General features: G+C 37.6%; 1 protein-coding gene across 1 annotated transcript in view; it reads right to left on the bottom strand.

Annotated features, from left to right (window-relative positions):
- The window catches only part of ME1 (malic enzyme 1), a 231,401-nt gene that overhangs the window by 133,160 nt on the left and 84,046 nt on the right, over window positions 1-14,195 (bottom strand). Inside the window, exon 4 of the mRNA XM_032152323.2 lies at window positions 8,377-8,452. Coding sequence (XP_032008214.1) covers window positions 8,377-8,452 — 76 coding nt within the window. The remainder of the gene's footprint in view (window positions 1-8,376; window positions 8,453-14,195) is intronic.

Genomic DNA, 14,195 nt, shown 5'->3' with positions numbered 1-14,195 from the left:
TTTTGGTTACTGTAGCCGTGTAGTATAGTTTAAAGTCAGGTAGTGTGATGCCTCCAGCTTTGTTCTTTTGGCTTAGGATTGACTTGGCGATGCGGGCTCTTTTTTGGTTCCATATGAACTTTAAAGTAGTTTTTTCCAATTCTGTGAAGAAAGTCACTGGTAGCTTGATGGGGATGGCATTGAATCTATAAATTACCTTGGGCAGTATGGCCATTTTCACGATATTGATTCTTCCAACCCATGAGCATGGAATGTTCTTCCATTTGTTTGTATCCTCTTTTATTTCATTGAGCAGTGGTTTGTAGTTCTCCTTGAAGAGGTCCTTCACATCCCTTGTAAGTTGGATTCCTAGCTATTTTATTCTCTTTGAAGCAATTGTGAATGGGAGTTCACTCATGATTTGGCTCTCTGTTTGTCTGTGATTGGTGTACAAGAATGCTTGTGATTTTTGTACATTAATTTTGTATCCTGAGACTTTGCTGAAGTTGCTAATCAGCTTAAGGAGATTTTGGGCTGAGACAATGGGGTTTTCTAGATATACAATCATGTCATCTGCAAACAGGGACAATTTGACTTCCTCTTTTCCTAGTTGAATACCCTTTATTTCCTTCTCCTGCCTGATTGCTCTGGCCAGAACTTCCAGCACTATGTTGAATAGGAGCGGTGAGAGAGGGCATCCCTGTCTTGTGCCAGTTTTCAGAGGGAATGCTTCCAGTTTTTGCCCATTCAGTATGATATTGGCTGTGGGTTTGTCATAGATAGCTCTTATTATTTTGAGATACGTCCCATCAATACCTAATTTATTGAGAGTTTTTAGCATGAAGGGTTGTTGAATTTTGTCAAAGGCCTTTTCTGCATCTATTGAGATAATCATGTGGTTTTTGTCTTTGGTTCTGTTTATATGCTGGATTACATTTATTGATTTGCGTGTGTTGAACCAGCCTTGCATCCCAGGGATGAAGCCCACTTGATCATGGTGGATAAGCTTTTTGATGTGCTGCTGGATTCGGTTTGCCAGTATTTTATTGAGGATTTTTGCATCAATGTTCATCAAGGATATTGGTCTGAAATTCTCTTTTTTGGTTATGTCTCTGCCAGGTTTTGGTATCAGGATGATGCTGGCTTCATAAAATGTGTTAGGGAGGATTCCCTCTTTTTCTATCAATTGGAATAGTTTCAGAAGGAATGGTACCAGTTCCTCCTTGTACCTCTGGTAGAATTCAGCTGTGAATCCGTCAGGTCCTGGACTCTTTTTGGTTGGTAAGCTATTGATTATTGCCACAATTTCAGAACCTGTTATTGGTCTATTCAGAGATTCAACTTCTTCCTGGTTTAGTCTTGGGAGGGTGTATTTGTCGAGGAATTTATCCATTTCTTCTACATTTTCTAGTTTATTTGCATAGAGGTGTTTGTAGTATTCTCTGATGGTAGATTGCATTTCTGTGGGATCGGTGATGATATCCCCTTTTTCGTTTTTTATTGCATCTATTTGATTCTTCTCTCTTTTCTTCTTTATTAGTCTTGCTAGCAGTCCATCAATTTTGTTGATCTTTTCAAAAAACCAGCTCCTGGATTCATTAATTTTTTGAAGGGTTTTTTGTGTCTCTATTTCCTTCAGTTCTGCTCTGATTTTAGTTATTTCTAGCCTTCTGCTAGCTTTTGAATGTGTTTGCTCTTGCTTTTCTAGTTCTTTTAATTGTGATGTTAGGGTGTCAATTTTGGATCTTTCCTGCTTTCTCTTGTGGGCATTTAGTGCTATAAATTTCCCTCTACACACTGCTTTGAATGTGTCCCAGAGATTCTGGTATGTTGTGTCTTTGTTCTCATTGGTTTCAAAGAACATCTTTATTTCTGCCTTCATTTCATTATGTACCCAATAGTCATTCAGGAGCAGGTTGTTCAGTTTCCATGTAGTTGAGCGGTTTTGAGTGAGTTTCTTAATCCTGAGTTCTAGTTTGATTGCACTGTGGTCTGAGAGACAGTTTGTTATAATTTCTGTTCTTTTACATTTGCTGAGGAGAGCTTTACTATGTACTCAAAATTGAACTATGTGGTCAATTTTGGAATAGGTGTGGTGTGGTGCTGAAAAAAATGTATATTCTGTTGACTTGGGGTGGAGAGTTCTGTAGATGTCTATTAGGTCCACTTTATGTAGAGCTGAGTTCAATTCCTGGATATCCTTGTTAACTTTCTGTCTCGTTGATCTGTCTAATGCTGACAGTGGGGTGTTAAAATCTCCCATTATTATTGTGTGGGAGTTTAAGTCCCTTTGTAGGTCACTGAGGACTTGCTTTATGAATCTGGATGCTCCTGTGTTGGGTGCATATATATTTAGGATAGTTAGCTCTTCTTGTTGAATTGATCCCTTTACCATTATGTAATGGCCTTCTTTGTCTCTTTTGATCTTTGTTGGTTTAAAGTCTATTTTATCAGAGACTAGGATTGCAACCCCTGCCTTTTTTTGTTTTCCAGTTGCTTGATAGATCTTCCTCCATCCCTTTATTTTGAGTCTATGTGTGTCTCTGCACGTGAGATGGGTTTCCTGAATACAGCACACTGATGGGTCCTGACTCCTTATCCAGTTTGCCAGTCTGTGTCTTTTGATTGGAGCATTTAGCCCATTGACATTTAACGTTAATATTGTTATGTGTGAATCTGATCCTGTCATTATGATGTTAGTTGGTTATTTTGCTCGTTAGTTGCTATTGTTTCTTCCTAGCCTCGATGGTCTTTACAATTTGGCATGTTTTTGCAGTGGCTGGTACCGGTTGTTCCTTTCCATGTTTAGTGCTTCCTTCAGGAGCTCTTTTAGGGCAGGCCTGGTGGTGACAAAATCACTCAGCGTTTGCTTGTCTGTAAAGTATTTTATTTCTCCTTCACTTATGAAGCTTAGTTTGGCGGGATAGCAAATTCTGGGTTGAAAATTCTTTTCTTTAAGAATGTTGAATATCGGCCCCCACTCTCTTCTGGCTTGTAGAGTTTCTGCCGAGAGATCAGCTGTTAGTCTGATGGGCTTCCCTTTGTGGGTAACCCGACCTTTCTCTCTGGCTGCCCTTAACATTTTTTCCTTCATTTCAACTTTGGTGAATCTGACAATTATGTGTCTTGGAGTTGCCCTTCTCGAGGAGTATCTTTGTGGCGTTCTCTGTATTTCCTGAATCTGAATGCTGGCCTGCCTTGCTAGATTGGGGAAGTTCTCCTGGATAATATCTTGCAGAGTGTTTTCCAACTTGGTTCCATTCTCCCCATCATTTTCAGGTACACCAATCAGACGTAGGTTTGGTCTTTTCACATAGTCCCAAATTTCTTGGAGGCTTTGTTCATTTCTTTTTATTCTTTTTTCTCTAAACTTCCCTTCTCTCTTCATTTCATTCATTTCATCTTCCATCAGCGATACCCTTTCTTCCAGTTGATCGCATCTGCTACTGAGGCTTCTGCAATCTTCGCGTAGTTCTCGAAACTTGGCTTTCAGCTCCATCAGCTCCTTTAAGCCCTTCTCTCCATTGGTTATTCTAGTTATCCATTCTTCTAATATTTTTTCAAAGTTTTTAACTTCTTTGCTATTGTTTTGAATTTCCTCTTGTAGCCCAGAGTAGTTTGATCGTCTGAAGCCTTCTTCTCTCAACTCATCAAGGTCATCCTCCATCCAGCTTTGTTCCGTTGCTGGTGAGGAACTGCGTTCCTTTGGAGGAGGAGAGGTGCTCTGTTTTTTAGAGTTTCCAGTTTTTTTGCTCTGTTTTTTCCCCATCTTTGTGGTTTTATCTACTTTTTGTCTTTGATGATGGTGATGTACCGATGGGTTTTTGGTGTGGATGTCCTTTCTGTTTGTTAGTTTTCCTTCTACCAGACAGGACCCTCAGCTGCAGGTCTGTTGGAGTTTACTAGAGGTCCACTCCAGACCCTGTTTGGCTGGGTGTCAGCATCGGTGGCTGCAGAACAGCGGATTTTCATGAGACCACAAATTCAGCTGTCTGATAGTTCGTCTGAAAGTTTTGTCTCAGAGGAGTACCCGGTTGAATGAGGTGTCAGTCTGTCCCTACTGGGGGGGTGCCTCCCAGTTAGGCTGCTCAGGGGTGAGGGACCCACTTTAGGAGGCAGTCTGTCCGTTCTCAGATCTCCAGCTGCGTGCTGGGAGAACCACTACTCTCTTCAAAGCGGTCAGTCAGACAGGGACCTTTAAGTCTGTGGAGGTTCTTGCTGAGTTTTTGTTTGTCTGTGCCCTGCCCCCAGAGGTGGAGCCTACAGAGGCAGGCAGGCCTCCTTGAGCTGTGGTGGGCTCCACCCAGTTCGAGCTTCCTGGCTGCTTTGTTTACCTAAGCAAGCCTGGGCAATGGCGGGCGCCCCTCCCCCAGCCTCGCTGCCGCCTTGCAGCTTGATCTCAGACTGCTGTGCTAGCAATCAGCGAGACTCCGTGGGCACAGGACCCTCCGAGCCAGGTGCGGGACACAATCTCCTAGTGTGCCGTTTTCCAGGCCCGTTGGAAAAGCGCTGTATTGGGGTGGGACTGACCCGATATTCCAGGTGCCGTCTGTTTCCCCTTTCTTTGACTAGGAAAGGGAACTCCCTGACCCCTTGCGCTTCCCGAGTGAGGCAATGCCTCGCCCTGCTTCGGCTCGTGCACAGTGCTCTTCACCGACTGTCCTGCACCCACTGTTAGGCACTCCCTAGTGAGATGAAACCGGTACCTCAAGCAGAAATGCAGAAATCATCCGTCTTCTGTGTCGCTGGGGCTGGGAGCTGGAGACCGGAGCTGTTCCTATTCAGCCATCTTGGCTCCACACCCCACTTACAAATATTTTTAATGATATGTTTTATAAGGGGAGTAATATTGTCATTTAGCTTAGTTAGCTTAGTCATTTAGCTTAGCTTAGTTATGACCTGAATAGTAATTTATAAAATGCTTTCCAGATTTCATCAAAAGTGCTTAAACACAGTTGTTATTTGCTTTCAAAATTCTGAAAATGGGATTTCAAGTGGCATACCTTTTCACTTATTTTTGATAGCTCATCTACGTTAAACTAAATATATGTCTTGAACATTAAAAAAAAAAAAAAAAAAGCGGGCCAGTTACGGTAGCTCAGGCTTATAATCCCAGCACACTTAGGGAGGCCGAGGCGGGCGGATCACCTGAGGTCAGGAGTTTGAGACTAGCCTGACCAACATGGCGAAACCCCGTTTCTACTAAAAATACAAAAATTAGCCAGGCATGGTGGCAAGTAGCCTCCCAGCTACTTGGGAGGCTGAGGCAGAAGAATTGCTTGAACCTGGGAGGCGGAGGTTGCAGTGAGCAGAGATCACACCATTGCATTCCAGCCTGGGCAACAAAAGCGAAACTCTGTCTCAAAAAATAAAAAAATTTAAAAAAAAAAGAAGTGCATTATTTCTTATTTCTTCATAACTTTTATTCCGTAAGTTCTTCTCTTAGAGCTATTATTTATATTATTTAATTATATACATATACATGAACATTTAGATAGTAGTTTCAGAAGTTTTTAAAATAGGTTTTGAGACATTTGATATTTATGCTTTATTACAAATGTACATTTATGGCATTAATTCATAAATACTTCCATATAAAAGAGTAGATTTTAACAGTAAAAGAATTCTCTCAAAGAAAAAAAGCTTTGTCATTTATGTAGTTTATCACTAAATTAATATTCTCTTGCTTTTTTTTAACCTACTTTATCTCCTGCTTCAGAAAAATGAAGCAGTTGGATGTTTTCTGTATAATAATTAAGTCACAACTACAAGATTAATATCAGTAAGACAACTACAATTCTATCAATGATGTCTGTTTTTCAGAAATTAAAACTTCACCCCACTATACAAATTATTATCTAAGCATTACCTGAATAGAAACTTGTGTATGAAATATGCAGATTTCTCCTGAACACACAAAGATCTCTCCATGTGTCCTGCCTTCATCCCTTAATTTAATTTCCCAAGGCCCATCCTCTTGTAGCCTACCTAAATGCAGAATCTTTGCACCTTTTCCTGCTTTCTTGAAACTATTCTAAAATCTGTTTCCAGTGAACCTTCTTCAAATATTTCTTATATAAAGTAATTTCCTTGTTAAATATGACATTCTATTTTTTCAAATCTAAATCTTTCTGAATTTCACAACCTTTTATAACAATTTGATTACCCCTTAAACAATCTTAATTCCACTATATTCCAATATTAACACTCAGCTTTAGTCAGGCCAGTGCATTTCCTTATTGTCTAAAAACACCCCATTCTCTTACTGAACTTGATACCTACGTTCATCTGTTCCCTTCTTAGAATAGTATGTTCTTCCCTTTCTAACTATCAAAGGTTGGATTTAAGCTCCTACTTTGCTAGAAAAGTTTTCTTAACTATTCCAGCCTTCTCTAAATAATATTCTCCTCAGAATGAATAAATAAGGCACTTATAATACCACACAGTTTGATTATATTTTGCCTAATAATTGCCTTTATTTCATGAGTACTTTCAAGTATATAGTAGAGACCATATAAGATATACTTATCTATCTTCAGCATTCTTTTACAATCAATAGCTGCCATTTACTAAATACCTACTATGTGCCAGGCACTATGCTAAGATTTTTAAATAAAAGAGGGCATAGTTAGGGATAAGAACGTCAGTAAGGGTCCAATAATAAGAGTCCAAAGGATAAAAGTAGCCTATGAATAAAGTTAAAGATGCAGAGATCAGCTAGTTGGAAGAACAAGAAATATGGTGTGATAGCTAACTGCCTAGTTGTTATGATTACAGGGATATTGACTAGAACTCTCTACTGCAGAACTATTTCCTCTATTGACTTGTTAATTCTTTTTTGTTTTTTTTTTTCTGAGACATAGTCTCACTCTGTTTCCCAGGCTAGAGTGTAGTGGTGTGATCATAGCTCATTGCAGAATCGAACTCCTGGGCTCCAGTGATCCTCCCACCTCAGCCTCCCAAGTAGCTGGGACTACAGGCATGCACCACCATTCCGGCTAATTTTTAAATTTTTTCTAGAAATGGAGTCTCACTATGTTGCCCAGGCTGGTCTCAAACTCCTGGGCTCAAGCAATCCTCCCACCCACCTCGGCCTCCCAAAGTGTTGGGATCACAGGCCTGAGCCACCACTTCTGGCCAACTTGTTGATTCTTTAAATCTCCTTAAATCTCCTTTAGATTCCTGATTAAAAGCAAACATCCTTAGGTGATCAGATATTTATGCTTTATACAATTAAGATGTTTCTTAGGGTAGTTTCTAAGACCAGAATCTGTGGATAATGTGGTCTTGTTGATAGCAGAAAAGCTGAGGAAGCAACTTAGGAGGAGAAAGAAAAAAAAAAATTGAGGACACTGGAAATAATAAAAACCATTTTAATTTACAAGTTTTCCTAGCATGAGCCCTAGAGAACCAAATTAATCAATTATAGCCACAATGTCTCAAATAGGAAAGATCACCAAGGCATGGTAGCTCACACCTGTAGTTTCAATACTTTGGAAAGCTCAGACAGGAGGAGGACTGCTTGAGGTCAGGAGTTCAAGACCAGACTGAGCAACATAGTGGGACTTTGTCTCTAAAAAAATTAAAATAATTTTAAAAAGATGATTAACGGACTTACATTCAGAAGTTATAGCTGAAGTGTCTTTGTACCACCAAAAGGCATTGATTTATTCCATCCTGGTACTAAAAGATACCACAAAGTTGTTGCTAGGCACTCAACAGAAAAGAAAGAGGGAACCAAAGGGAGAACAAACACTTCTCACCTCTCTTAGACAAGGAAGATGGCAGAGCCCTGTGTCTAAGGACAGGGACTCAGAGGCCAGCTCTGGGGCCTGCATGCAGTTCCCACCACTATCTTAGGCTACTTTGTAACCCATCTGTGCCTTTCTTTCCTCAATCATTATTATTATTATAAGAGTTAATCCATGTAAAAAGTCTCATTCAGAATGCTACCAAATGTCAGGTACTATTATTACTTTTATTTTCATTAGCTCACTTATAGAGGTAAGTTAAATGAACTACTTAAAGTCATAATGATAAAAGAAATGAATTAACAGACTTTTTTTCTTGCCTCCTTGGATACCTCTTAGTTGATAATTAAACACAACAGACAGAACTTAAGGGTTTGCTTAAAGAAATTCAGATGCTATCACATATTCAACATTTATCATTACTTAAGAAATTAGATAGAAATAATAGGAAAACTTAGTATCTAAATGGCATCAGAATAAAATTAACCCACTATGTAAAAATCAAAGGGATATAAAATAGGTGATATTCACTAGAAAAGCTAATGAACGCTACCTATTATCATGAGAATTGTCAGTATATTTTAAACTGTTTTATGGGACAGAAAAAAGAAAAAAATTGCCATATTTGAAAAACATGGTAACTTACCTTGATGACATCTTCTGGCCATGCATTGAGAACTGAAGCAATATGCCCTCGATCGTGAATACTAATAAAGAGACCTCTGGCAGAAAAAAAAAAAAAGGGGGGGGAATAGTTTACATTTACTTCAGGCCTGTCAAGCTATCACGAATATCTTAAATTTTTTTTCAAACAAGAATTTAATTTATCTCAATTTTTATCAAACTGGTGAACATTATTTCCTTAAACAAATAAGGGGCAGGAATTCTTATAAGGGAGAAATTACTTGAAATAATATATTGACATCTACAATAAAGGGAGGTTTGTTCTCTTAGATATTTTAAAATATTTTTAAATTAATAAACTCACTATTTTTATGTACAGAGAATTTAGATACCATTATCAGTTCCACTCGCAAATTCATTTAGAATCTGTCATGATATAATATATATAAAAGCACTTTGAAAAGCAACACGAAGCATCTGTAAACAGGCATTTTCAACGTATATTCCACCTAATCCATTTTCAGCATGAAGATGAGAACATGTGTTAGACATGCCTGAAGTAACTGACCAATGCTGAGCAGTTCCTTCATGTGGAGCTCACTTGATTTCTTTGATTTGTGATCTTAGTTGCCGTTTGCAACTCTGTTATTTACTCTCAAGTCTTTAACACTGCTTGCCCCTCCCATTTCCTACAAAAGCTTAACAAGTAATTTCACAAATTAAAATAATTTAAAATATGTAAATACCTTATCCTCATTTAAAAGTTTTGCTCTAGTATTGTTAAATATAACTCAGATACAGAGAACCACATACAGTTTAATGAATTGTTATAAGACAACCACCTCTCTACATAATATTCATTTAAACAGAATCTTGCCAGCTACCCAAAACCCATCCCCAGGTTTTCTCCCAAAGACTCTTCCCTTCTAAGTGTAACCGCTATCCTCACTTTTATGGTATCACATCCTTTATAGTTAATTTATTGTTTTATCACCAAATAATAAACCTTCCATAGGCACTATTGTTTAATTTGTCTGACAGAGTTTCCCTCAATATGGATTTGGCTAATTACATCCCTATGATATAGGCTGACATGTTAATCTTTCTTCTGTATTCTTGGAAAATTGGTAATTGGAAATTGAATCTAGAAGCATAATCAGATTCATGTTCAATTTTTTTGGACAAGACATTTCATGGGTTGATGTTATCAGAAGGCACACCATATTTGGTATTCTTTTTTGTGATGTTAGTAGCTTATTTTGCTAAATGTCTAAATTCACGAATTCATCTGGCATTACAAAACGGTGATATTCCAATTGTATCATTCATTATGTATTTACTGGAACACCCCTTTAAAGAGAAATTTCACTACATCTACTATTTGGGTATCCAAGGATATGGTTGATATAGAAAAAGGAAAAATGCTCGATTCTCTTTATCCGTTTTTAAATTAAAAAGCTGGTTAACTCAATTTCTTCGGAGGTTTCCACTTAGTTGTTTGTTGTTGTTGTGTGTATGTGTGTGTGGTTTTGTCGTTGGTTTTCTTTTTTTGATCAATTTGAACTCATGGATTTAAACATATTTGATGTGTTTCAATCCATTATAGTTATTTTCCTTATTGATATTCGTATAATCTCATCTTGAGCAAGTGAAAGACTCTTCATGCTGTCCCCTGAGTCCTTTTGACATGTCTATAGTAGCTTTTGATAGATTCCTTGCTCTGTTAAGATCAAATGTTCCAGGTCTATTTTGAAAATGTTCTGCCCAGACCTAAAATGAGCCATTTTTCTAATCTGTTTCCTTGAGCAGAAAGTGGTCAGGCAAAGGTCAGCTCTCAACTCTCATCTTATTTGACCTCTTGACTGTGTTTGACATTGTTGGTTTTCCCTTTTGTGAAACACTTTCTTTTCTAGCTGCTGAGATACCACATTTGACTAGGTTTCCTCCTAATCACCTGCTTCTTCTCAGGTTCCTTTGCTGCCTCCTCCTCCGCTCTGTCTTCTTAATGTTGAACTGTTCCAGGGCTCTATACTCCTCTCTTCTCCAGCTACACTCACTGATGTAAGTTAAGCATTCTCATGGTTGGTTGTTTATTTTTGAAAGTGTCTCGCTCTGCCACCCAGGTTGGAGTGCAGTGGCATAATCTTGGCTCACTGTAGCCTCTGCCTCCTGGGTTCAAGTCATTTTCCTGCCTCAGCCTCTCAAGTGGCTAGGATTACAGGCGCCTGCCACCATGCCCAGCTAATTTTTGTATTTTTAGTAGACATGAGATGGGGTTTCACCATGTTGGCCAGGCTGGTCTTGAACTCCTGACCTCAAGTGATCCACCTGCCTCAGCTTCCCAAAGTGTTGGGATTAGAGGTGTGAGCTACTGCACTTGGCCTCTCATGGTTTTAAATATCATGTTCATAATAGTGACTCTCAAACTTCTATCATCACTCTAGACCCCTCCTTGAGCTCCAAACTATAAATCTAACTACGTACTTCTTTCTCATTATTCAATCTTCAGCTAAAATCTTGGCTCCTCAGACAGGCCTTCTCTGATAACAGTAGTCAGTGCACCTCCACTCCAACATTTTTATCACCTTCATAATACTTTAAAATATCTGGAATTATTTATTTATGTATTCAAATGTTAACTGTCTGTGTCTTCCCTGGCATCATCACCCAGAGTATATGTACACACAAAGCAGTAAGGTGCTTAAGTACAAAGAATCTCTATTTTGCTTACATTTGTAATCCCAATGCCTGTAAGTGTGCTAGCAAGCAGTATGTATCCAACAATATGTGCTGACTTCAGTGCTGAAAAATAAGGCTCTTATAATCAAATATTATAAAGCACAGAAAACATGAAATAAATCCAGACTAATACTGACTCATTAAGTAACCCAAAATTATGTCAGTGCTACAGGAAGATTACTGATGACTGTCTGACTCAACAAGAATATTAATTTACTAAGCTGACACTACATTATATCCTTTCACGGTTTTCTTGCTGTTTCATATGAATGTATTTTGTTTCTCAAAATTGATTATAAGTTCTTTATAAGGTATATATTTCTTTTGGATCCCTGTCATAGTCCAGTGTGAGCCTACAAAATCAGCAGGATCTCAATAAATAATTATAAAATTAAAATAAAATATTTTTGGACTTTTTAAAGAAGGCACTTTTGTTGAATTATTAAGACATTCTTGGCAATATACTATTTTTTATTTGTATAAATTTAGGGGGTACAAGTACAATTTTGTTACATGCATAGCTTGCACAGTGGTCAAGTCAGGGCTTTGGGGTATCCAATAGTATATCTCAGGAACTTGTTAGTTAGCCAAGGTTTTCCAAGTAACACTGGTTTCAGGAAACACCATTTTTTTAAATAAGAGAGACAATGAATTACACCAAAATTAACACCAATTAAATGCCAATGTTTATTATATGAGTTCAGCTTCAGGAGAAGAGTCATTTGGCCACCTGAAATCTCTTACACTGAGTAGAGATTCATGCATAGAAAGAATTATTACTTTTGAAGAGAGTTCAACAAATAAAGGACCTGTAATGTCCCACCAAAACCAAGCATTTTGGGAGAGCTATTTGAGTTATTTGCAATACTTCCTGAAATGTCTTCATAATTAGAAAACAAATGACATATCCAAAAGTGTTTTGGCACAGAAATGACTCATACTTTCTGGTATACAGTTGGACATAAAAACATTAATTTTCAACATATACATATATATAGTTATAAAATAAAAAAGTTTAAATAAGAAAGATATTTATCAATATTTTTTAATGAATGGAATTATAATGAATACCTTTTCACCATCCGTTATTCTTGATCCACTTAAAATGTTTAATTTTAAACATGCCAACTAAGAATACTCATATTTTTGTTCTTGTTTCATGTTAGAACTGAGACAATTTTAAAATATGGACTGCTTTTTCATATATATAGTTCAAACTTTTCTCATAACCTCTTCCTTCAAAACAGATTTGGGAGATGAGATAATATTCTTACTTCTTCATGTTATCTCAGATAATATCCCTAAAAGTTTGTTTCGTATCAAGATAAAATTCACCTTTTTATAACATGCAACTTTCTACTGTAATCAAACTTGTATTTCATTTTGGAGGTAAGTTATGACCCTGATCTTAGATCAGTACAGATAGTAGCCATTCTGAAATTTTCTTAATAACCCTCTGTTCCATTACAGAAGCCAATTTTACTATCTTTTGAAATAAGAAAAGTAAACCCAACATTTTTCACAAAATATGAGTATGCATTAGTGAGCCCTGCGAGTTAACCCAACGCTGAGTTATATACCAAAGGCCTGGATTGACAGAAAAAGAAGTACTAAAAAAAAGCTAACTTCAAGTAAAATGTAGGTCTAAAGATCAGGAAATAGCTAGGATAAAGATGCAGATTTAGGATAGATATGCGTAGACTTGAAAGAAATAGAAGAAATTATTTAAGGGGAAAGAAGACAAGGCCAAGGAAAAACATTACAAATTAGTACCCACAATAAAAGAATAAGGTGACTAAGAATGGCCTTTGAGAAGAAAATGATCTAACAGGTAAGACAACCAGTGTTTCTGAAGCCAAAGGAAGTCAAGGGGAAAAAATGTTAAGAAAGCATAGATCAATATGATCATTAAGTGCAGTAAATTCTTTGAATTCTTCTTTGAAGTACATTAGATAAAATTGGTTTTTTTCCTGAACTACGATTTAAATAGCCAACATGATGCCGCATCACTATCAAATGATGTAATGCATTTCCTACAAGTAAAAATATTCTCCTACATAATCTTAACCAAAAAATTAATATTGACACATTATTACCATCTAATCCTCAGACATAATTCACATTTCACCAGTTGTTCCAATATTGTCCTTCATAATAAAGAGTAGTTCAAAATGCTGTGCAGCATTTAGTTGTCAGGTCTCTTTGGTCAATCTCATTTCCTCAGTCTTTACTTGACTTTCATGATATTGATACTTATAAACAATTTAGTGTTTTTATAGAATGTCCCTCTATTTGAGTTTGCATGCTATTTGCTCGTAATTAGATTGAGATTATACATCTTTTACAGTAATATTACAGAAGTGATGCTGGCTTCTTCTCATTGTTTACTATCATGTGGCACCATTGCCGACTGGTCCTATTAGTGATGATGTTCACATTTAACACTTGATTAAAGTGGTGTCCTCCAGGCTTCTTTACTGCAAAGTCATTCTTTTTTACCTTTGTATTTAACAAGTATTTTGTGAAAGGATTCTTCAAAACTCTGTAAGTATACTGTTTCTTCATCCAACTTTCAATTTATTCAGATCAGTATGGGCTCATGGTTTATTATCTTATTCAATAGGTTTTAATCTATTGCAAATATAATGTATCTGATGGCCAAATTGTCCCAGATTTGCCAGAGGGAGGCCCTTCAAGCTGGCTTCTATGGCTTTTGAGATATCCCAACTGTGATGGTTAATACTGAGTGTCAACTTGATGGGACTGAAGGATATAAAATATTGATCCTGGGTGTGTCTGTGAGGGTGTTGCCAAGGAAGGTTAATATTTGAGTTGGTGGGCTGGGAAAGGCGGACCCACCCTAAATCTGGGTGGGCACAATCGAATCAGCTGCCAGTGTGGCTACAATATAAGCAGGCAGAAAAATGTGAAAAGAGAGGCTGGCCTAGCCTCCCAGCCTACGTCTTTCTCCCATGCTGGATGTTTCCTGCCCTCGAACATCGAACTCCAAGTTCTTCAGCTTTGGAACTCGGACTGGCTCTCCTTGCTCCTCAGCCTGCAGATGGCCTATTGTGAGACCCTGTGATCATGTTAGTTAATACT

Source organism: Hylobates moloch, unplaced genomic scaffold (assembly GCF_009828535.3).
Source record: "Hylobates moloch isolate HMO894 unplaced genomic scaffold, HMol_V3 SCAFFOLD_2, whole genome shotgun sequence".
In the NCBI taxonomy this organism is placed as follows: domain Eukaryota; kingdom Metazoa; phylum Chordata; class Mammalia; order Primates; family Hylobatidae; genus Hylobates; species Hylobates moloch.
This window is presented reverse-complemented; position numbering and strand designations above follow the sequence as displayed.